Source organism: Ambystoma mexicanum, chromosome 4p (assembly GCF_040938575.1).
Source record: "Ambystoma mexicanum isolate Mex_15411 chromosome 4p, UKY_AmexF1_1, whole genome shotgun sequence".
Lineage (NCBI taxonomy): Eukaryota > Metazoa > Chordata > Amphibia > Caudata > Ambystomatidae > Ambystoma > Ambystoma mexicanum.
The window spans coordinates 159,714,562-159,739,826 of NC_090927.1; the positions used below are offsets into that span (position 1 = coordinate 159,714,562).

General features: G+C 50.7%; 1 protein-coding gene across 8 annotated transcripts in view; it reads right to left on the reverse strand.

The window, feature by feature from the left end:
• Nucleotides 1-25,265, reverse strand: part of OTOF (otoferlin) — a 1,702,209-nt gene that overhangs the window by 259,567 nt on the left and 1,417,377 nt on the right. For all 8 annotated transcript variants that reach the window (XM_069605607.1, XM_069605606.1, XM_069605604.1 and 5 more), the window contains 2 exons: nucleotides 19,865-19,999; nucleotides 9,505-9,666 (listed from right to left, as the gene is read on the reverse strand). In XM_069605607.1, the coding sequence (XP_069461708.1) occupies nucleotides 9,505-9,666; nucleotides 19,865-19,999 (297 nt within the window). The remainder of the gene's footprint in view (nucleotides 1-9,504; nucleotides 9,667-19,864; nucleotides 20,000-25,265) is intronic.

Here is a 25,265-nt window from a genome sequence, read left to right on the forward strand (position 1 = left end):
CTCTGAATGCCGTCTTCTCTTCATCCACCAGCTCATACCTATACTTTTTCTGTTTGTCATCTATTAGGCCCATCGCCCATCGCCCCCACGTATGCCTTGAAGGCCCTTATCAACCAAGCCCATCTCGGACCCAGATTGCTGGTATCCATGAGATAAAAGGCTGTGGGTAACTGCCATGCAAGACTTCTCGTTGCGCCATCTCAAATGCCCCTGATGGTGATGGGCACACAGACACCATCACAGGCCTGTCCTCTTCTGACGTCTTGATATGTCCAGATTCTCGCTCACAATGTGCAAAATGTACCTTACTTCCTTTGCACGTAGCTTCCTCACAACCGGAAACACCTGTGTCGTGTCGCCCCTGTGGCCGTTAGCTGCACAGTACTGCTGCCACCAGCACTCCCAGTTAGTTGGGCCTGGTCGTCCCCTGGAAAGCAGAGCAGTCCCAGCCGCACCCTGTAGCTCAGGACTGCTCTCCCCCACTTCCAGTATCAGCCGGGGAGGACCGTTCCTCACTTTGTGCCCCTTCAGCAGTGTGGCGCTGCCCGATGACGGGCCTACGCGGCGGCGTGACGTTTCACGCCGCCGCGCTAAGTATAAATAAAGGGGGCGTTCCCGGCCGCGATAGAGCGACCGGGAAGCCCGAACACGAAGGACTGGTGTCTGGTGGTTCCTTCATGTGTCGGGGGCTTGCGGCATCGCGTGGGGGCTCCGACCCGCCCCCAACAGTGGCGACGAAGCGGTGAGGGAGACCCGGGCCCGGTGGTGAAATATCTGGCAGATTAATTTTTCTAAACGAAGCGGATCGGATTTTCGTTTCATCTCATGCCGGGTCGCGGGACGCACACGCGGCCGGCGGCCATTTTGTTCAGAGGCCGTGAAACTTCACGAGGCTCCGGTTTGGAGCGTGGAGTTACGACAGGCCTAATTTTTGGACACATTAGTAGCAGGAGGCCTACCCTGCACACCCATGTCTGATTTGTGTATTTTAACCTGTTTTTGGGTCTTTTACGTCATGTGAAAGCCAGGAGAGGACTGATGTGACAGGGCCAATCCACCATCTGTGGCTCAATTTTTGGAACGTCTAAGTCCATTTGGAAAGTGGCAACGTGGATCCACGGTATTCTTTGCCCCCTTCATCATCAGAGTGCCGTGGGTTTTGCTTCTTTGTCCTCTTCATCATCAAGCCTGGCTGCTCTGGATAACTGTGTTTTTGGACATCCACTGGTGCTTTATCCGGATACCTCCCCGTGTTGGAACTGTTGTGTACCCGGGAAGGAGGGGTGAGTTGCACTGTGTCGGTGGGTGTCTGAGTTGCGGCCCTCAGGACAGTAGGTGGGGGTGCCTGTGCGCTCAAGCCCATGGGCGACTCTGAGGATTCGGACAGTGGTGGTGCAGCAGTGTCCCTCCCCCGCGATCGTGGCCAGGCAGCGGCTCAACAACAGGCCGCCCTACCTCCTGTGATCCAAGTCCTTGCAGGACCGCCACCTGGACAACCGGGTTTTCCCATTATGGCCCAAGCAAGAGCACCCGCGGCCCATGCCGCCTTGCAGCCGATTCCGGAATTCGATGCGTCGGGCCCACCCTCGAGCATGGGGCCCCGATGTAGAAGATGGGTGAGTCGCCTCGACATGTATTTCAGGGCTGCTCAGGTGACGGATGATGACAGCAGAATTGCCACCATGCTGTATTCGGCAGGGCCGACAGTCCAGGAGATATTTGAATCGCTTGCTCCTGTCAACAACTCTTATGATGCGGCCAAGGCGGCCCTCCTCGCACACTTCCTTCCCCTTGCGAACGTGGACTATGAGAGGTTCGTCATGCTCTCGGCGAAGCAGAAGGAGGAGGAGACGCTGGACACTTTTTATGGTCGCTTACGCCGCCTCTCCCTCGGTTGTGCATGGGGGGATGCAGACGACATGATTCGCACCATGCTAATCCAGGCATGCTCCTCCGGCAAGCTCAGGAGGCAAGTCCTGAGAGAGCCGGGCCTCACGCTGCCCCGTATTTTGGAGCTGGGCAGGTGCCACGAGGTAGCAGAGGCGCGAGCCAACAAGATGGAAGCTGGGTCTCGGTCGGTGAGGTCGGAGGAGGTGTGTGTCGTGTGGCGGGGTGGCCGAGGAGTGAGACGCCCGGGTGGAGGACCCCGAGACAGGGCTGGGAGAGCCGGGGAGTCGTGCCAGAAGTGCGGATACGACCTCCCTCATATGGCAGAATGCCCGGCGGCTGGAAAAACCTGTGGGAGGTGTGGACTGGCCGATCACTTCTCGAGAGTGTGTCGGGCAGCCACGCCGGTGATGGTGCCGAGAGGTCAGGCACGGACATGGGCTCCGCGCCAGAGCCAACAGCCCAGTATTGCCCAGGTGGAACAAGGGGAAGTTGAGTCCCATCCGGAAGGAGCCGAGGAGGAAGACGAGGAAAACATCTTTTTCGTCTCAAGCGTGGGAGTACTCAAAGGAAGAAGCCGGAGACAGCCGAGATGTATGGTCGAGATCAATCACTCCCCAGGTCCCAGTGCTCGTTGACACCGGCGCCTCTGTCAATGTGATGGCCAGAGGGCATTATGACTCCCTCAAACCCCTCCCCGGTCTGGTCGCACCGAAGGCCCGCATATTTGCGTTTGGGGGTCAGGAACCGCTACCGCTCGACGGTGCCTTCGTGGCAGACGTGGAACATGATGGCTCGCAAATCAGGGCCCGATTTTATGTGACCCCGGTGAGCAACAATACCCTGCTCAGTTGCGCAGCTGCGGAGGCCTTAGGTATCGTCAGCTTTGCATACTCCGTCCACCTGGAGGACATTAACGATCTCCTCGACAAATATGCTGCACTCTTCAGTGGGATCGGAAAGATGATCAGGGAACCAGTTCGATTACACATCGATGAGTCAGTACAGCCCATCGCATTGAAACACCGACGAGTACCTTTTCATTTAAGGGAGCAGGTCGATAAGGAGCTGGACAATTTGGTGAGCTTGGACATCATCGAAAAGGTTGAGGGCCCAACCCCCTGGGTGTCCCCGATCGTGGTGGCCAGAAAGCCCAAGCAACCCGACTCGGTACGCATTTGCGTGGACATGAGGCTCCCCAACAAAGCGATCAAAAGGGAACGCCATCTTACTCCAACGATCGATGATATCATTGCTGATGTTCAAGGGGCTCGAGTGTTCTCGAAGCTGGACCTCCGAGCCGGATATCACCAGGTCGTCCTTCATCCAGAGTCCCGGTACATAACAACGTTTACCACCCACCGGGGACTATATCGATACAAGCGGTTGAGTTTTGGAGTGTCGTCTGCCGCTGAAGTGTTCCAAAACATCATCAGGGGCGCCCTAGCAGATCTAGAGGGCGTCCTCAACATCAGCGATGATATTCTGGTGTTTGCCAAAACCGAAGTGGATCACATGAAGAGGCTCGAGGACACTCTGAAACGACTTCAATCGTTGGGCCTCACCCTGCACAGGGAGAAGTGTGAATTCATGCGCCCCTCGATTGAATTTTTTGGCTTCATATTCAAGGAGGGGGGGGTGTCGCCAGACCCGAAGAAGGTGCAGGACATCAAGGCGGCGAAGGCCCCCGAGTCTGTGACGGACGTGAGGAGCTTCCTGGGGATGGTAACGTATTGCGGGCGGTTCATCCCGAACTTAGCCTCAAGATCCGAACCACTCCGGGCGCTGACCAAGAAGGAGTCACCATGGCATTGGGGCCCTCTCGAACAGGCCGCCTTTGAGGACATTAAGGGTGCCCTCACAACGGGAGATACTATGGCGTTTTTCGACCCCGCCTTGGAATCGGAGATTGTGGTGGATGCGAGTCCTTTCGGGCTGGGGGCAGTGTTGACTCAAGTGGACCGCAGCGGGACTATTCGACCTGTGGCATATGCAAGCAAAGCGCTCACCGAAACGGAACAGAGGTACTCCCAGATCGAGCGGGAGGCCCTGGCAGTGCTGTGGGGCTGCAAGCATTTCCGGCTCTATGTCTTGGGACGTCCAGTGACGGTGGTGACTGATCACAAACCGCTGCTTCCGATTCTAGTGGGATCATCGTCAAAGCCACCAGCTAGAATTGAGAGGTGGATGCTCGCCCTCCTCGAGTATTCAGTCACCCTGGTATATAGGCCGGGGGCCAACAATGCCGCGGACTACCTGTCTCGTCATCCGGGAGTAGGTGGGGGAGATGGACATGACACTTGCGGAGAAGAGGCGGACAGTTATGTACGAATGGTGGTGGAGGCGGCAATGCCAAATGCGATGTCCCTAGAGGAGTTGGAGGCTGCTGCGGCTGAGGACGAGTGTTTTCGGATCTTGAAGGACACAATGCACAGTGGGTCCTGGAAGTCCGTCCTCGGAGCCGTGTCCGGGCGCACCCAGGAAGCCAAAACAGCGCTGGAGCAGTTGTGGAAAGTGAAGGAGGAGTTGTCGTTCTCCGACTCAGGGCTGTTACTCCGGGGTGACCGGATCGTCATTCCACGGTTGAAGGTGAGCGACGTGATCAGTCTCGCCCATCATGGACATCAGGGCGCCGCTAAGACCAAGGCGCGGCTCCGCTCGAAAGTCTGGTTTCCGGAGTTGGAAAAAAGGGTGGACGACTTCGTGGCGGCCTGTGTATGGTGTCAGGCGGCCTCTCCGATGCAACGAGAACCTGCAATTGAGGCAATGCCACGTGGCACGAGGCCCTGGGAGATCGTCCACGCTGACTTTGGTTCAACATCAGTGGGCACTCACTTCCTGGTGATAGTAGATGAACACTCGAGATACCCGGAGGTTGAGTTCGTCGAGTCGGTGGCTTTTGAGCATGTGGTGGTGGCCATGGAGAAGATATTTGCGGCCCATGGTTTCCCCCACACTCTATGCTCTGATAACGGATCGCCCTTCCAAAGTGAGCGGTTCTCCGAGTTGATGGAGAGCTGCGGAATACAACACAGGAAGATCTCCCCCCTGTGGCCCCGTGCAAACGGGGACGCCGAGAGACTGATGAGGACCCTGAATAAAACGTTCCGAATTGCTCAGGGGCAGGGGCAATCCTTACAACGCGCCCTCTATCAGTTTCTGCGGGTGTACCGCACCACCCCACATGCCGCCACGGGAGTGGCACCCGCCGAGGCATTATTCAAGAGGTGCCCCAGGGGACTGCTGCCGGAAGTGGGGGAGAAAGAACCAGGGGTCATCGATAGTCCGCGGGTGGAGGCTGAAAGACGAGTCCGAACGGAACAGGAGAACCTGCGCAGGGGTCTCCGACCTCAAAGACTTGAACCGGGAGATGAGGTCCTGATCCGGAATCGACACCCTCACGGGAAGCTATCGCTCCCCTATGAACCGGAGCCTTTGGATGTAGTGGCAGTGAAAGGATCCATGGTGACGGCCTCGGATGGACGGTCGGCTGTCACCCGAAACGTGAGTTTCTTCAAGAAACTGGGTGATTCACGAACTGAGACCCCGCCCGAACCTGATCCACCAGACATGCCTGCTGACGGAGGTCTCTGGGGCAATGGACCCGAATCCCCAGTCAAGGGAGACGCGGCGGAAGGACATCACGTGCCGGAGGTAGGCCGGAGGTACCCCCAGAGGGCTGGGCGAGGGAAACCTGCCTACCTCAGCGAATATGTTGTGGGACGATTGATTAGTGAACTGGGGTGATAAGATCTGGGTGGATGACATTAAAGGGGTTTTTGTTTTGGGTGTGCAGTAGTGTTTATGTTAGATGTGTGGTTTTCCTGGTTAATAAAGTTACTGTTAATCTATGTTCGTGTTCCTCCCGGAAAAGGAGGAGTGTGGCGCTGCCCGATGACGGGCCTACGCGGCGGCGTGACGTTTCACGCCGCCGCGCTAAGTATAAATAAAGGGGGCGTTCCCGGCCGCGATAGAGCGACCGGGAAGCCCGAACACGAAGGACTGGTGTCTGGTGGTTCCTTCATGTGTCGGGGGCTTGCGGCATCGCGTGGGGGCTCCGACCCGCCCCCAACAAGCAGTCACTCTGCTGATCACAGGCACCTCTCGCCATCTGTGGGAGAGGACAAGCACCCATTTTGCTGCTCCAGCAGCAGCTCTGAGCCACGTAACTCACTCCTTACATGCCGCTCCTTCAACAGTCACTCTGCTGATCACAGGCCACTCCTGCCGTCCTTGCGAGAGCACGCTCGCCCATTTGCATCTCCGAGCCACGTGGCTCCCCCCCCCTTGCAGGTTCAACCCCGCCTCCTTCAGCAAACGGGCCTCTGCTGATAGTCACACACCGCAGCAGGCCTCCCAGGTCTGTGATCTGCGATCCGCACCTCCAGCACTAATGAGGTGAACGGCCATCACAGCGCCTCCTCGGGGTGGATCAAAGTGATTGTCGCCATTGTGATGTTCTCGGTTCCTCAGAGCTGTTTGGCATACACACGGAGCCCCACCGATTACATAAATAAGAGAGTAGGACACGAGAGAGAGCAGGTCTGCACACAAACTTTATTCTTCCAAAAACTGAGCTGCTCGCTTCCTCCACACAACGCTTCCCTTTTCCTGCAACCACACCGCTCCTTCTGCCTCTTACATAATGAGGCTTACTGGCTGTGCCTAATGACAAAGACTGGGAAAGTTCTTGTTCTGGCATTTGGAAAATCTGTTGTAAGTGAGAGGGTAATGAAGTAAGTCACCACCACACTTGTGCTTGTGACTTAGACAATTCTTTATTCACAACCAGCGGCAGTAACATAACTATCTTCTCTCTCCAACTCTCCAGCCCCCCTAACAACCGCCCCTCCTAGAACCCTTCCAGAACCCATGAACATTCTCAAAGCTAACCACTACACATCCCCCCCCCCACAAAAAATAAGAGAAATGAAGAAACAAATGAACCAGAACCCCTAAGATGGGTATGTGGAACAGAACGTGCAAAAATGAGAGCACTAAAAAAAATGAAAATCATCATGAACAATTTTGCTGTGAAACGTGCTACTATCGAAACTATAGGTCCATGCAAATGTTTTTTCTTCATTTAAGAACAATTCAGGATGTGTATTAATAACATAGGACCTCATTCTAAGTATGCCGGTAAGTAATCCCAGTTCCCAGCATGCCGGTGCCACCGTTTCCGGCACCCCGTGATGCCGGAATCTCCAGATGATTACGCGTTGTCGTGCACGCGCAATCCGCCATCACAGGAACACCATCAAAAGCCCCCAAAAAAGCCAACACCGTTGTCCTCGGTGCCGGTGCTTTCGAATCCGGCAACACGGTCCTGGAACCATCGGCACCATTAACAGCAATCCCGCAAATACTGTAACCAGAAAAAAGTGATCTCCGAATCATGAAATCAGCCCGACCATTATAAAAACATAAACCATTGCAATCCTGAAAGCACAGGCGACATCCACCCCACCTGACCACATAAACTCCACTGCGACCATGACATCAAGAGTCTGTGATACCCGAAAGTGGAGGCCACGCTTTAATGAGGTTGAATTGAACATACTAGCAGACACCATTGTCCAGCATGCTGCAGTGCTCTTCTCCAACAACCAGCGCTGGCAGGCCCAGCTGTGCAAGAACAGCATCTGGGAGAAGGTGGGCCAGAAGTTCTCTGCAGTCGGCACAACCCCCCGCACAGTGTGAGACTGCCACAAGCGGTGGGACGACCTAAGATTAAGGGTACGCTACCTCCTCTCGGCCCAGGGCAGACAGGGGATGGCCACAGGTGGCAGAAGCACATCCCCTAAACACCTGCTGCCCTGCAAGGAGACATGCAGCAGTGTGCTGCACCTTGAGGCCATTGAAGGGGTCGGTGCTGCGGAGGCCCGAGCCGGGACACCTGAAGAGGCTGGTGAGTACACTAACCCCAATGTAATGTCAACCTCCCTGTCCACCCTTCACCCACCACTGTACCAGCATATGACATGAATTTCAATTGCATCGTCCACAACACAAAAAAAAACCTGCATGCCCCCCCAAGAGTCCAGCAAACTGTGTGGATAAAGAGACATACACCCTGGCCCCCAAAACTTGACACATACCATTAATACACCTAGAACACAGGACAGGCACCCTGTACATCCACCAGAACATGCTTCTGCTTCCACACAGACAAACATCTCCCTGCCACAGTTTAATGCATGTGTGCCCGCCGTGCTTCCCCTGGCACAAAGCCACAACAGTGCTGAGCCTCATCTCCACTCACAAATGACCACCGTCACACACAAAGTCAACATGTGACTCCCTCGTCCCAGCCAGCCCGGCCCATGAGCATAAATGCTCAACTTACCTTTTAACTGCTACAGGCAGCAGACACATGCTGGCCCCATACATACCACACCCCTCTTCACCCCAACATCCCACAGCGTGAAGGTCCCACCCCAAACACTGTACCCAGCAATTGGCAGTACACCACGACAGTCTCCACAGCGCACTACTCTACCATGTATGAACATCACACATCCTGACACAGAACAGCCACAACCAACATAATGCATATATCTCTGCCTCATCAATCCACACCGTTCACTGACAACCTGCCTTTCTGACTCCCTCAGGCACATCATCTGACAATGAAGAGGCAAAGCCAAGCGCTTCAATGGGCACCAGCCGTCGATGCAGCAGGACACCACTGCAACAACTCCACCCAGGACACCACAGCCTCAACAGGAACAACTTCCACTGCCACCCCAGCTGCACCCGTCCAGGCAGCACCGGTCACGGCAGCCGCACCTGTCCAGGCAGCACCGGTCACCCCACTCTTTTTACCATTGTTATAACCTTTCTTAATTTTCCTGAATTGTGTTTTACTATGATGACTTAATTTGGCATTACCATTCTACTACGGGCCTTGTGGACCTTTAAGTTGAGTACACAGCACTGGGGGTTTGCCTCAGCGTTCTTTTGGTATAGTTTATACGTCCAGGTGTCTGGGGCGTTTAACTGTAGTGCTACATATCAACTATTAACTGTTCCGTTCATTTCTACCACCTCTCCATTGAACTTGTGGGGTGCCCACCTTACTTTCTTTCAGACATGCCTGGCAACACCGCTCTTACTTTGGGAGGGGCCATGGTCCCTCTGGTGGGAGGGTGCGAGAATGCAAAATAAGAACAACCTACTGGAGGTCAACGTGATTATTCTACACCCCTCTCTAGGGGTTTCTTACCAGGGCGCAAGTCAAGGGTACATGCGGGTGGACGGAGTCCCCCCACTTTTTTCAGAGGGCACCTTGATATGCTAATTTCTGGCAACGTCGCATTTAATTCGTAGGTTAATGAGTCCCACACTTTTGTTTTAGTACTTGACCCCTGCTTGTTACCTGATGTGTAGGGGGATGGGAACATAGTCTTCCCCCCCTTTTGCATAGAGAAGAGCAGCATGAGAGACTGCCCAAAGGAGAATGGGAAGGTGCTTCGACGGCACCTGCAGATTTTTTATTGCAGCAGCAGGACTCAGAAGGGCCCTCCTTTAAATTCAAACAGTATCTACCATGATATAAGTGGCCCAGTCCCCCATGTAGGCAGATTCTTACAGTAACAAGGAATGTCACGTTACCTGCAGGAGTTCGAAGGCTGCAAGCAAATCTCCGGCGGTGGAGTTTCCTCGGTAGATCTGGTAATATTCAAGCTGCGGAGGGAAACGCGGTGGGCAGTATCTTTCATCAGACATTTTCACCACAGGCTTGGCGAAGGTCCGGCCCATGAAATCTGCCTTTCCCTGGAACGAATAAGAGAAATTATTTCTATGAATTGAGTGCCAGTAAATTGGGTAATAACACCTATTGTTGTTGAAATTGGAATTAGAGTCCATGAATTAACAAATGGACTTATATCGCCACGACTACATTTCTGAGTACTCACAAGACTTCCATGCTGCTGTTTTTGTTTCCAACCCCTACCCGACACCATGATGACTGGCTACTAAATAGTCTGATGTGGCCTGTGTACTGAAGAACACTGGATGTACTCACCCGGGGCTGCACCGGGAGTCAACAGCTCCCATACTAGCAAGCGAGTGAGCCCTGCTCTCTCCAGGGGTTTCGGAAGAGGTTCCCCGTCACAAGATATTGTTTCAAGCAAGTAATAAAGGTGCATTTTAAAATACCCATTTTTCTTACACAGGGAAAAAAAGTCAGCCATTTTAGAGTTCAGTTCCTTATCCGATCTTGACTTCCTATAATACTGGAAGAAATGCATCGAGCACAGCATCATTTCCCAGGAGGTCAATTGGCTGCGGCTCAAGATTTGTGCCTTAAAACGCCCCCTTGTGTTTTACCTTTGAGGATAGCCAGTGGTATCCTCTCTACTGTATTCATTGAACCCTGTTGGCATCAGATTATATATATCATCTGGTATCCATTTCATAAAATGTATTGGTTTGCTGGAAAATTCATGAACAAGGGACAAGGATATTAAAACAATAATGCAAGATGAAGCAAAGTGTGATATAGTCATGTGACCTGCCCTGACAGCATGACGGGTAGCGTCGTGGCATGACTGTACACAAAGTGAATAAAAGAGGGCGAAAGCCCACCAAATGTGACAGTACACCCCTGACACTAACGCTGTGTGTGTCTCCTTCTGTTCTGGCCCAGATAGCCCCTAAGCCCTACCAGTCCACCCATCACACAAATATAGAGATAGAAGAAACAATAGAAACCAGGGTAGCATGGCCTAAAATATGTATATCCATGATCCTTCTGAGTGCGGGTATCACCAACAGTGCGGGGGGAATGCCATGAAATCATGCTAGCCTGCCAGTGAGACAGGCAATGAATGGCAAGCCACCCACAGAAGCAAAGTGTACCAGAAGAATGGAAGGTGGGGGAGAGGTCAGAGAGGGAGGGAGAGAGAGAGAGTCAGAGAAAAAGAAGACATAGAAAGTGAGAGAGAGAAGGAGAGAGAGTGTGTGTACCTTTCCAGGGTGGGTTGTATTTTGTAGTGTGCTAGAACTGTCTGTTGTAATAACAATAAAGTAGATATTTGTATACAACCTTGACTGGACAGAGAGCGAGGTAGTGAGAGAGAGAGAGGGATAGGGAGAGAGAGGAAGAAGATAAAGAGAGAGATAGAGAGAAAGAGAGAAAGAGGAAGAGAGAGGGGAAACAGAGACAGCAAGACAAAGAGAGAGAACGCAAAAGATAAAGAGACAGAGACAAAGAAGGCAGTCAGAGAGATTGAACGAAACAGACAGAGGAGACAAAGAGAGAAGGTGAGCGTGAAAGAGATAGCGGGACACAAAGTGAGGCATAGGGAGAAAGAGAAGAAGAGAGAACAAGAAGGACAGAGACAAAGAGAGAGAAAGAGAGGGATGGAGGGATGGAGAGAGATAGAGGGACAGGTACAAAGAAGTTATAGAGAGAGAAGGAGAGAGAAAGAGAGACAGAGGGAGAATGAGAGAGACAGAGGGGGAGAGACACAGATACAGATATAGAGATAGAGGGACAGAAAAAGAGAAGACAGAGGGAGGGGGGAAGAGAGAGAGAGAACGAGGGAGAGACAGACATGAGAGAAAGAGAGAAAGCGAGAGATACATAGAGACAAAGAAGACACAGAGAGATAGAGAGAAGGAGAGAGAGGGAGAGAGAGAAAGAGGGACAAAGACAGAGAGACATAGAGACGAAGAGAGAGATAGAGACAACGTGACAGAGAGAGATAGAGACAAAGAAGACAAAGAGGGAGAGCGAGAGACAAGGAGAGAGAAAGAGATGGAGAGAGAGAGAGATAGACATTGCAAAGAAAATGAAAATGGGGAGAGAGAGGGTGGGAGAAAGAGAGAGGGAGACAGAGAAAGAGAGCAAGAGATAGGGACAGAGAAGACTAAGAGAGAGAGAAGGTAAGAGACAAGAGGGAGAGTAAGAGAGACAGAGACACAGAGAGAGAGACAAAGAAGACAATGAGAGAGAGAGAGAGAGAGAGAGAGAGGGGGATAGAGAGAGAAAACGAGAAATAGACAGGGACAAAGAGGGAGAAAAGGAGAGAGAGAGGGAGAAAGAGTGGATGTATATAGAAGAATAAAAACAAGGAAGTAGCACAGTAATAGAGAGGGAGAAAGAAACATTTTGTACTGAGGACATAAGGAGGAGAAAGGGTGTCCCAACATTACACAACAAATAAAAGCTCCTGCAGCTTGGGCCCAGACCCAAGGAGAATTTCCCCTGGGTGAGACAGACATTTTGCACTGTGTGCACGGTCCCCAATGCCGGGTGCCACTTATCCACACCCACCCCAAGAAGAAAAGATTGAGGAAAGGGGTGTAGGCCAGATGGCAGACATGCCAGAGAGATAAGGAACTACATGTTGCAGCTTCATTGAAGCAATATGGGAGCTCATCTTGGATGTGGCTCGATAGCGATAAGCGGTGCCCAGGATCCATGCTGACACTGATGGAGATCGCCAGATGCGCAGATCGTGAGTAGCTGCATGTAGGTACACGTCCTGACTTAGTTTCCATCAGAAAAGTAGTTCCGCATAGTGCGCTACTTTGGCAGAGAGTTTCGGTTTTGGAAAATATTAGGACTAGAGTGCATAGAGATTTTGCTCAGAACTTAATCTGCAACCATTGTCTTTTTCCTAAACTCATTTTGGTAAAAAGCAATAAAGGAGAGTCTGGTGTAAGGACAGGGTGCTGGAGCAGGGTCCGGAACATCTACCCTCCAATACTCAGAACATCCAGTTGCCCCTGGGAAGACCAGTCTCACCCCACAAGGACCAGCAGTATTTACCTGGTGACCCGATTGGCTGCTCGAAGACCTTCTGACTGGGTAACTCCTCCCCATGACTAGACATGCTCCGGCCTCCACTGACCAGCTCAGCTTTGCCTTTTCCATTGGCGGGAACGCCAGTACATGGATTTGGAGCAAAGACTTCCACCCACGGGCCCACAAAGATTCACATGCTCCTGGCGGGGTGACTCCTACCACACAATGACTAGTGCCGATGAGGTAGTGGCCTGCATGGCCTCCCAAAACCTTGTGACTGGGCATGCCAAGTAGGAAGACTTTTTGATCTGGGCACTCCTGGCAGAACCAATCCCACCCGAGCCCTTGCATGACTGACTTGGTGGCCTGCTTAGATGTGCAAAGATCTTGTGACGCAGTCTTGCACACAATAAATTAGCTAACCAGGGGCTTTGTGCTTGGCCTCTGTATCCAAAGTTATTATTTGTCTGTCAACCAGCATCACCCTCAATGCTGCTTCAATTCTTTTATTTTTTTATTTTGTTGAGCATTTGTTAGGCACTTGATAGAACTGAATAGCCACAAGGCTAAATGGGTAGGGGACGAGGGAAAAATAACTATAGCTAAACAGTAAAATACAGTCATGGTCTTACTAGGCCTTGTAGCATTCGGCCGTGCAAGTGCAGTGAGAAGAAATGCAGGAAATAGGGAGGGAGGGAGGGACCGGAGGAGTGGGCAAGTGCTGGTGGAGGGCCTGGGTGGGAAGTGCTAAAGGGCGCCAGGGAGAAGAGCCTTAGGCTAAGTGCAATTGCAGGCGGCTCCCACGGGTGGGTTGCAGAGCTGCCAAGCAGGGCCGAAAGGGCAGTGCAGTGGTGGGGGAGGAGGGAGCTGTTGATATCGACTGGGAAGAAGGGCCTGAAATCCTGGGAGATACATGAGGATCAGGGCACCAGTCACAGCAGCATTGGGTGATTAGCAGGGAAGGGAAAGAGGGAAAGAGGTAGAGAAGAGCAGTGCTTTGGGCAGTTTCGGGAACTTGAGGAGGTCCGGCTCAAGTCTGAGAGGCCGTTTTAGAGGGAGCCGAGAAGCCGAGAAGAGAGCCCTGCGCCCCACTCTCTACATTGGATTCTAAGTGAAGTGGCAGCAGCACATACTTATCTAACTGGATCCCAAAGTGTGCAATCAAGGGCCAAAGAATGGGTTTAGTTTAGTTTAGTTAAGTTTATTATTTATATTGCGCACCCCACCCTAAGGTATCTGGGCGCATTGCAAGAATATGCATGTTCAGGTTATACAGTATGTGATACATACATTACAGTAGAGAGGCAAAGTATATATATACAGGATGCAAATGAAAGGAAAAAGTATATGTACACAAGATACAGTAAATTACAGGTAAATGTGGGTGGTTAGAACCTCCATGGTATTGCATCAATGCCACATTGCTTATAGGGCACAAGGTGTGGGTACAGCACCACACTGAAGCAGGAGGAAGGGAGTGTACATACTTTCGCAACGGCTACGGTGAGATAGCTACAAAGGAGAGCATATACAGATAGGTGTGAGAGAGGGTAGTGATTAGACTGGTGTATTTTTGGAAATCAGCCAGAGTTTGGTGTCTTTTCTGAATTTATGGAAGGGTTGTTCCGTGCGCAAGGTCGGGAGGAGGGAGTTCCAGAGTTGGGCGGCCAACACAGGGAAGCTTCTACCTCCCGCTCTTTTTGCTTTATACCTTGGCATGCTGAGGAGTCCCGAGTTTGTGGACCTGGTATGTCTGGCAGAGTTGTGTTTAACAAATCTTTCTGCCAGGTATTGTGGGGCAGCGTTATTGAGGCATTTGTAGGCGAGAGAGGCTGGTTTGAGTTGGATCCTTTCTTGGATGGCGAGCCAGTTGTTCCGTCTGGTAGTGGATATGTGTTGTCGTCTGGGGATACTCAGAGCAGTTCTGAGGCCGTTATTCTGTAGGATTTGCAGTTTGTTGGTGATGGTTTTATTGGTAGCTACAGGTAGAGGGCGTTACAGTAGTCAATTTTGGATAAGGCGAGCGCTCTTGCTAGGGTCATACAGCTATCTGAGGATAGGAATGGTTTGCAAGAGTGGAAAAGTTTGCAGATGTAGGCAGTGGATGAGGCGGTGGCACTAACCTGTCTGCGCAAGCTCAAAGAGGAATCTAAGTAGAAACCCAATCACTTGACCTCATTGGCCACCATCATGTCATTACCATCTATGTTGAAAGAGTGGTACAGGTTGCTCAATTTCTTCATCTTGGTTGGGGAGGCTAGTAAAAGTAGCTCAGTCTTCTCATCATTCAGGCAGAGTCCATGAGTGGCCATCCAGGCCTGAATGATGAGATAGATTTTGTTGACAAGGGCTAGATCAGAATTATAGTCCACTGTCAGGGGCAGGAGGATCTGGGTGTCATCTGCATAGTTAGTGTAGATAACACCCAGATGGTCCAGATCATCAAACAGAAGTTTGGTGAACACATTGTACATGGTCGGTGAAACACATGAACCTTGTGGGACACCATAGGTAATGGGAATGGGGTCAGCCGCAGAGGAGGCAGAGAATACTCTCATTGTGCGTTGACTGAGAAATGATTGGATCCAGGCTGTTGCTTCCACAGAAAAGTGAGCCGCGGAGGATAAGTGTTACATAGTACCTTATGATCAACCAGATCAAAGGCGGCTGACAGATCCAGCAGAAGCAGGAGAGCGGATTTACCTTTGTCCCTCAGATCATCGATTTAGATCTTTAGATCGATCAGGTCAGTTTCTGTCCCATGTTGGGGCCTGAATCCCGATTGTCTAAGTCCTAGTAGCTTGTGGTTCTCAAGGTAGTTTTGGATTTGGTTATAAGCTCACTTGTCAATGATTTTAAGAAGGAAATTGGTAGGGATGCTGGGGTCGAGTGTTTTTCTTTTTAGTAGAGAGAGTACCCAAGAGTTCTTCAAGTTAGTATGGACTATACCTGTGCGGAACGAGGCATTTATGAGGGTAGTAATGAAGGGGGCTAGTTCTTTAGCTAAATCTTTGATGACTGCGACTGGACAGGGGTCACATTGGCAGTTTGAGGGTTTCAGTGAAGCAATGATGTTCATTACTTCCAGGGCAGATACTGGAGTAAATTTAAATTGCTGAGGTAGGTTTGGCAAGATTGGGGAGGGTTTGGTTGAGGTTTGTTGAGGCGTCAGCAATTGTTTTTTTGCTTCTATTTTCTTTTGAAGCAGAGCGATTTTGTTGGTTAGGGCTTCTTGAATTTTGGTGCACCAGATCTTGTCTTTAATGCAGTTATCGGTAGAGGGGATTGGAGATTCGAGCTCTCTTAGGATTGTAAATAGTTCTCTGGAACTTGAGCTGGCATTTTTAATCCTGTTGTTATAGGTTTCACGTTTAGCTGACAGAATTTCCTCTTTATATTTGGAGGAAGTCATAAGCAGAGTGTCTTGGTTGGTTTGAGAGGGGTTATTCCTCCAGGTCGTTTCACATTTTCTTTTTTTATTTCTTAGGGCTTTTAGTTCTGGTGTATAGCACGAATTGAGATATGTTTTGGGTTTACTTTTGCGCATTTCTAAAGGGGCAATTTTGTCTAGAGCTTTGGTTAAGGTTGCGTTGTAGAGGTCCGCTAGTTCTGAGGTGTAGGAAGAGATAGGGAGGGGTTCGAGTAGAGGTTGAAGGAGCGGTAGAATTTTGTCTACAGTAATGCTCTTTCTGTTCCAGATGGGAATGGATGGGGCAATGAGGTGTTCACTATTGGGAAGGGAGCGATCATGCAGTTCAAAGGTGAGGAGGGAGTGGTCTGTCTAGGGTTGGGGCTCGATGGAGGTGATAGTAGCAGTGCATTTAATGTCTGCTAACGAGTCAAAGATTCAGTCTTTATTATGGGTAGGGGCAAGGACTCTTTGGGTAAGACCGAATTCCACTAAGGTATTGACGATGCAAGTGCAAATTGAGATTTCTGTCTTTACTTTAATTTCTGCATTATTTCACTCCAGTGATGCTAGATTACACTGGATGTGTTGCACATGGTGCCAATTGTGCTGGCCCACAAGTTCTGCTTGCCAGATGCCTTTTGCCTTGCTTTGTTTTAAGGAAGCAGTAATACCCTCTTGGCTGTGAGGTACCATGATCTTGCACTAACTTGGCGTTTCCTTGTTGGTGGCGGATGTTGTTCCCTAAATGCAGTGGTTAAGGCATATGTGGCCTTCACCCTATAACCTACATTCACCCACAACTGGATAACGTTAGTGACTGCAGCTGCCAAAAGGAACCTGCATCATTATGCAATTTGTTTAACACCCTCCTAATAAATATTAGCACCAAACAAACATAAGAATGAACTGCAATCAACACAATGGGCCTCATTATAAGTTTGCCTGCCGGTGCGATCCTGCAGGTGCAGCAGCCACGGTAGGCAGACATTTCACAGGAGCACCGGCACCGTGCTCCCGTGTCCCCACTCCCATAGAGTCCCATAGTACTCTATGGGAATGGGGATGGACAAAATTACTGGCTTCCTGCCGCCGCACTTGTAATATTTATTTATTTATTTATATTTATATAGCGCGCAAGCAGCCCAAGGGCATTGAGGCGCTGTTACTTGCATGAGCTTAGTTACAGGGGTACAGGCGTGGTAGCAGTAAATGGCACATTATATAAGAAAAACACAAACATAGATATCATTACAGCTTATTTGATTGGTCATTACAGTTTAAGCAGTGGGTCCTATGGTTGGTATTCATGCCGCTACAAGGGACCTTATGAGAAGAGGATGGTTTTCATTGCTTTGCGGAAAGCGAGGAGGGAGGCCTCACTTCGGATGGTGGGAGGTAAGGCATTCCACTGAGCAGGTGCCAGATATGGGAAGCTGGATCCACCCGCTCTAGCTCTTTTTACTCGTGGCACACAGAGCATGTTGGTATAGGGTGATCTGGTTGGTCTGGTTGGTCTTGTAGAGGCGACGGGGTGGATTCTTTGTGAGAGGTAGTCGGGATCAGTGAGATGGATGCACTTGTGTGTCAGTGTCAGAGCTTTAAACACAATTCTCTCCTTTATTGGGAGCCAGTGGGCTAGTTTTCTGGCCTCCGAGATGTGGTCTCTTTTAGCAATGCCTTGAGCTGCACGGAGAGCACTATTCTGGATGACTTGTAGCCTCTCCAGGTTTTTTTTGGGATGTTCCTAGAAAGTGTACATTGCAGTAGTCTAGCCTGGAGCCGGTGATGGCTCTGGCTATGTTCGTGCAGTTCTCCTTGGAGAGAAAAGGCCTGACTGCGTTGATAAGTTTAGCATGATATGCAGCTGAGGAGGCAATTGCGTTCACTTGTCTGTCCATGGATAGGTTGGAGTCCAAATAGACTCCAAGAGTTTTGACAGAGTCTGAGACAGGTATTTTGATGCTGTCGATGGTGAAGTGACTAAATTGGGAGTCAAGAGTTTTTAGCGTGTCGGGGGAACCTACCAGTAGGAGTTCGGTCTTGTCCGAGTTGAGGCATAGTCCATTGTCTGCCATCCAGGCTTGGGTGGTATTGTAGAGGTTGTTAAGGGTCATAGAGTCAGTGTCATAGTTGCCGGTGAGGGTCAGGAGAATCTGGGTATCGTCCGCGTAGTTAGTGTAAGCGATACCCATAGCGTCAAGGATGAGGAAGAGGGGTCGTGTGAAGATGTTGTAGAGGGTGGGGGAGAGGCAGGAGCCTTGGGGCACACCACAAATTATGATGGTGGGTGAGGCTGAAGCTAGGTCAGAGAATCCTTGCATGGTTCTGTCTTGTAGGAAGGAGGTGATCCATGCTGTGGCGTCAGGGGAGAACTTGGCAGTGGAGGAGAGGTGGTGGCATAGGACGTCATGATCTACGAGATCGAACGCCGCAGATAGGTCAAGAAGTAAGAGGAGTGCTGGTTTGCCCATTTCTCTAGAATCGTCCATCGGGTTTTTCAGATCAAGTAGGGCGGTGTCCCATGTCTAGGGCTGAAGCCAGATTGGCGGAGTCCCAGGAGTTTGTTCTCTTCGATGAAGTGCTGAACCTGCAGGTAGGCTGTTTTGTCTAGTATTTTGAGGAGGAAAGGGACAGTGGTGATGTGGTGATGGGTCTATAGTTGTTGGGGGAGGTGGGATCGAGAGTTGTTTTTTTTAAAAAGGGGGTGGACCCATGCTTCCTTGAGGGAGGCGGGGACTTTCCCTGTTGCAAAGGAGGCATTGACAAAGGCTGTCAGGAAGGGAGCCAGCGCTTCAGTGCAGTCCTTGATGAGAGTGGCTGGGCCGGCATCACCTTTACAGTTAGAGGGTTTGATATTCCTCATTATATTAATGATGTCTTTTTCCTGTATGGATTTGAAAGAGAAGGGTTGGTGGTGGGACAGGGATATGCGTATTAGGGAGGGCTTGTTTAGTAGCTATTATTTTGTTTTGGAGATGGCTCAGTTTGGTTAGCATGGCCGTTTGAATTTCATCGCACCAGACTTTGTCTTTGGTGAAGTTCTGGGGGGTGGGCAGGGGAGTCTCTAGCTCCCTGAAAATGACGAAGATTTCTTCTGTGCTAGATTGGGCTTCCGAGATTCTGGATTCAAAAGATTTGGCTTTTGCTTGAGTGACAGCTTTTTTGTAAACCGTAGAGCGGGCTATAAAGATCAGCTTATCTTTGTCCGTGTGTGACGTTTGCCACTGTGTAAGAGCTGCCTGGTTGCACTGGGAAGTCAGGCGGCAGTAATTTTTTACGGGTCCGGCGGCAAAACTATTGGTAGCACCGGCAGGGTTACCGCCGGACCCGTAGTGAGGCCCAATGTCTACAACTACTGCCCCATGCAAATGGCAGTGAGCAAATGGCAAACTAGCTCCCATCCCTGGCAGCATTCTGGACCAACAATAACCCTACATGCATGGCGCCACCTGCCAACTCACCCACCTCCCTCCTCCAGGGGTCCTGAACTAGAAGGCCCTGAATAGCTTAAAATCTGGGAGTGGCCTCAATGAATCTGCTCCATTAAGAAGTCCATTTGATTATTTCATACTCATATAGACTAGTAGCAAACAAATAAAACTATTAGCAGAAATCAAAGACAGCACCCTGTACTGCTGAAGACCATGACTCCAGAAACATAGCCCCACCGCCTCCCAAAACAAATGCATGTTGAAAGGAGAAGTACTATCCAGTCATGTGGTGATGGAATTAGCCCAAATCAGTCCGCTTCCCCTGAAGCCTACAGTGGAAAATACCTGAATACAGTTCACCACTGCACTTACCACAGTGTCCTGGTCATAGATCTCAATCACGATGATTGGTGGGTCATCTCGCATCTCGTGGGCATCCCCGTATAACTCCACATTGTCAAACACTAGCAGCTGGTCCCAGGTGGGACAAAGGGTCTCATTCAGGACCTGGAAGAAGCACAGAGTGGATGAGAAGCCAGCTGAGGACTGCTGCATACAACACACACTGAGGTTCGGGTGGGATAAAATAGGCAAGCATGTTAGAAGGCTGTTAAGTAATGCTATCCATGGAGAGGTTGCGCACCAGTACATTCTATAGGCAACATATACATGATTCTCCTGATTTGTTATGCACTTGAATCACACTTAAAGAATATCATTCGGGAAAAATCTCCAAGAGACCATTAGACTTCAGGAGAAGCAATTAATACTCAGGAGATTACTCAAGAACCACCTGTTCATACCATCATGCCCTGAAATAGCAGCCCCCTCACCAGGTGCTGCCTCCTGGCTAGCACCACTGCTCGCCTCAGGCTGGTTCCCTGCCCCTACATCTCGTGTATATCTAGGAACTATGAGGATATATCAGGGCGGGACAGCTGGGCACCTTCAGTGTGGCTTACCCTTCCCATCAGGCTGGTCTACCTTCAGTGTGGCTTAACCTTCCCATCTGGCTGGTCTACCTTCAGTGTGGCTTAACCTTCCCATCAGGCTGGTCTACCTTCAGTGTGGCTTACCCTTCCCATCAGGCTGGTCTACCTTCAGTGTGGCTTAACCTTCCCATCAGGCTGGTCTACATTCAGTGTGGCTTACCCTTCCCATCAGGCTGGTCCACCTTCAGTGTGGCTTACGCTTCCTTTCAGGCTGGTCTACCTTCAGTGTGGCTTACCCTTCCCACCAGGCTGGTCTACCCTCAGTGGGACTTACCCCTCCCATCAGGCAGGTCTACCTTCAGTTGTGGCTTACCCTTCCCATCATGCTGGTCCACCTTCAGTGTGGCTTACCCTTCCCATCAGGCTTGTCTCCCTTCAGTGTGGCTTACCCTTCCCATCAGGCTAGTTCACCTTCAGTGTGGCTTACCCTTTCCATCAGGATGGTCTACCTTCAGTGTGGCTTACCCTTCCCATCAGGCTGGTCTACCTTCAGTGTGGCTTACCCTTCCCATCTGGCTGGTCTACCTTCAGTGTGGCTTACCCTTCCCATCATGCTGGTCCACCTTCAGTGTGGTTTACCCTTCCTTTCAGGCTGGTCTACCTTCAATGTGGCTTACCCTTCCCATCAGGCTGGTCTACCTTCAGTGTGGCTTACCCTTCCCATCAGGCCGGTCTACCTTCAGTGTGGCTTACCCTTCCCATCAGGCTAGTCCACCTTCAGTGTGGCTTATCCTTACCACCAGGCTAGTCCACCTTCAGTGTGGCTTACCCTTCCTTTCAGGCTGCTCTACCTTCAGTGTGGCTTACCCTTCCCATCAGGCTGGTCTACCTTCAGTGTGGCTTACCCTTCCCACCAGGCTAGCCCACCTTCAGTGTGGCTTATCCTTACCACCAGGCTAGTCCACCTTCAGTGTGGCTTACCCTTCCTTTCAGGCTGCTCTACCTTCAGTGTGGCTTACCCTTCCCATCAGGCTGGTTTACCTTCAGTGTGGCTTACCCTTCCCACCAGGCTGGTCTACCCTCAGTGGGACGTACCCTTCCCATCAGGCTGGTCTATCAGCAGTGTGGCTTACCCTTCCCATGAGGCTGGTCTACCTTCAGTTGTGGCTTACCCTTCCCATCAGGCTGGTCTACCATAAGTGTGGCTTACCCTTCCCATCAGGCTGGTCTACCATCAGTGTGGCTTACCCTTCCTATCAGGCTGGTCTACCTTCAGTGTGGCTTACCCTTCCTATCAGGCTGGTCTACCATCAGTGTGGCTTACCCTTCCTATCGGGCTGGTCTCCCTTCAGTGTGGCTTACCCTTCCCATCAGGCTAGTCCATCTTCAGTGTGGCTTACCCTTACCACCAGGCTAGTTCACCTTCAATGTGGCTTACCCTTCCTTTCAGGCTGGTCTACCTTCAGTGTGGCTTACCCTTCCCATCAGGCTGGTCGACCTTCAGTGTGGCTTACCCTTCCCACCAGGCTGGTCTTCCCTCAGTGGGACTTACCCTTCCCATCAGGCTGGTCCACCTTCAGTGTGGCTTACCCTTCCCATCAGGCTGGTCTACCATCAGTGTGGATTACCCTTCCTAACAGGCTGGTCCACCTTCAGTGTGGCTTACCCTTTCCATCAGGCTGGTCTACATTCAGTGTGGCTTACCCTACCTTTCAGGCTGGTCTACCTCCAGTGTGGCTTACCCTTCCCATCAGGCTGGTCCACCTTCAGTGTGGCTTACCCTTTCCATCAGGCTGGTCTACTGTCAGTGTGGCTTACCCTTCCCATCAGGCTGGTCTACCATCAGTGTGGATTACCCTTCCTAACAGGCTGGTCCACCTTCAGTGTGGCTTACCCTTTCCATCAGGCTGGTCTACATTCAGTGTGGCTTACCCTACCTTTCAGGCTGGTCTACCTCCAGTGTGGCTTACCCTTCCCATCAGGCTGGTCCACCTTCAGTGTGGCTTACCCTTTCCATCAGGCTGGTCTACTGTCAGTGTGGCTTACCCTTCCCATTAGGCTGGTCTACCTTCAGTGTGGCTTACCCTTCTCATCAGGCTGGTCTACCTTCAGTGTGGCTTACCCTTCCCATCAGGCTGGTCCACCTTCAATGTGGCTTACCCTTCCTATCAGGCTGGTCTACCTTCAGTGTGGCTTATGCTTCTTATCATGCGGGTCCACCTTCAGTGTGGCTTACCCTTCCCACCAGGCTGGTCTACCCTCAGTGGGACTTACCCCTCCCATCAGGCAGGTCTACCTTCAGTTGTGGCTTACCCTTCCCATCATGCTGGTCCACCTTCAGTGTGGCTTACCCTTCCCATCAGGCTTGTCTCTCTTCAGTGTGGCTTACCCTTCCCATCAGGCTAGTCCACCTTCAGTGTGGCTTACCCTTTCCATCAGGATGGTCTACCTTCAGTGTGGCTTACCCTTCCCATCAGGCTGGTCTACCTTCAGTGTGGCTTACCCTTCCCATCAGGCTGGTCTACCTTCAGTGTGGCTTACCCTTCCCATCATGCTGGTCCACCTTCAGTGTGGTGTACCCTTCCTTTCAGGCTGGTCTACCTTCAATGTGGCTTACCCTTCCCATCAGGCTGGTCTACCTTCAGTGTGGCTTACCCTTCCCATCAGGCTGGTCTACCTTCAGTGTGGCTTACCCTTCCCATCAGGCTGGTCTACCTTCAGTGTGGCCTACGCTTCCCATCAGGCTGGTGTTATTAGTATGATGCAATGGTTTAGATGTCTTAGATCTTACTGGAGTGGAGCATGGGGCAAAAAGTACTATTCAGTGGACAATGGCTCACAAGCAATATAGCAATAAGCACCCATTTTGGGGGCTTCACTAGGTGGTGACGGCCCAGGGCCCCAAGTTACAGCGAGGCGAGGGCCTTAATGTCGGGGCCCAGCACAGTTACCAGCCGGTGAAGCCCCCAGAGTGGGCGCTTATTGCTATTAGCACCCCAGGCATCCCGGAAACCCGGGATGCTAACAGCAATGTATTTTGTTTGAATGAACGGGATGCCGTAGAAAGACAGTGCTCCATACGGAGCCCCTTTTCCATTTCCATGGTAGCTTGGTAAAACCAGAGGGGAAGGGAAGGGAGGGTGGAGGGAGGATGGTGGGGTGGGGGAAGCAGCCATCAGGCTTCTCGGAATGCGGGCTGACATCGCAGGATTTAGCCTGTGATCCAAACAGCCTGATTGATTGGCTCCCCTTCCAGGGTACTAATTAGAAATACAAGAGGAGAGGCCAGGGTAAAGTTGGAACAGGAGAAGAAGATCTGAGTATCGCCAGCGAATAAATGGAAAGAAAACCCAAATGATGGGATGAGTTCCCAAAGAGAAGAGCTGTAGAGGGTGAAGTGAGATGGGCCAACAAAGAGAACTTGAGGGGCTCCTTCAGAGCGGTAGGTGCGCTTAGAGGTGTTTTTGTTCAACAAATAGAGAGTGAAAGTTCCGAAAGGTTATAAGAAATCCAGTGCAGTGTCATAAGTGCAGAGATGTGAGAGCATAAGCATGAGAGACGGGTGGCAACAATGGAAAAGGAAGCTGAAAAGGCAAGAAGGATCATGTTAGATGGGAGTTTCAAATGATGAACTTTGGAAAGAAAGTCAGAGAAGAGGGTCTGTGCTGTATCAGTGAAGTGTTGCTGTGGAATCCAGATTGGATGTGGTCACAGGAATTTTTGACATGTGATCTGGTTGAAGACTACCGGTTCAATGACTTTGGAGTAGTGGGGGTGATGGGAGATGGGAGCTTGTCCAGGTTGATGCCATTGTTAGAGAATGGGTAGTAATGAGGTTATTGTAAAGCAGGTGGGGATAATAGAGTGAAAGAACAGACAGGCTAAGGGGAGATGAGGAGGTGTCATGCTGAAACGAGCATGAAACCCCACCAGGTAGGGAAATTACTCTGAATAGGAGTGTGAGTGTGTCAAGGCTTGATGGGATTGAGGAGGACTGACATGTGAAGGAGGAAAATGGGATGAATAACAGCGAGCAGTGCCACCAGGAGAGCTTGAGGTGTGCAAACACCGGTTGAGGGGCTAAAAGGGCTGAGAGTACCCCAAGGCATGTTAGTACAATGGGTCAATAGGCATGGTCCAGTGGGTGAATAAAGCATTTCATGGGGCAATAGTTCCACAGGGGGGCGAGAGTGACTCATATTTTTCAAAAAAGGCCGGTGGTGGCCAATCATGTGTTCCCTGTAGACCGGCCGCGACTATGCTATAAATAAAAGGCCAGCACAGCCAAACACAGTAGACAGTGGTCAAATAGTGACAATACCTTACAAGGTAATTCATACACAGTGGCCAGAAGAGACTATATTCTAAACAAAGGGCCAGTAGTGACCAACGAGAACAGGGAGGTGAACTCGGGATCGATGGGGTGACATTAGGGGACACCTCTGCAAAGTTAAGAATGGTGAATTAATAAAGCAAAATATTGTGTTACTCCACTTTTTGAAACTGATGTAAGTCAAGAGGACCAGGCCGCTCTAATGCTATGATATACGTGTTTGGTGCAGGACAAAAAAAAGGATAACCTTTATGTTAGACTGTGCATGGAATAATGAATGTGCCAGCTTGCGTGTGCAAACCTGAGCCCCGTTTTACACATGTGACGTTTACGAGTTTCCCTTTTGCACAAAAGAACATATTCTGATTAACAAATTTGCTCTGTTTGTTCTGACCATACAAAACCTTATGCATGCCCAAAAAGTTGAATTTGGTTCTTTTCACATCTGTTTTAGGGTTTTTCTGGCACCCTAAAATAGATGAGAAAAACAAAATGTGGTGGATTTAAT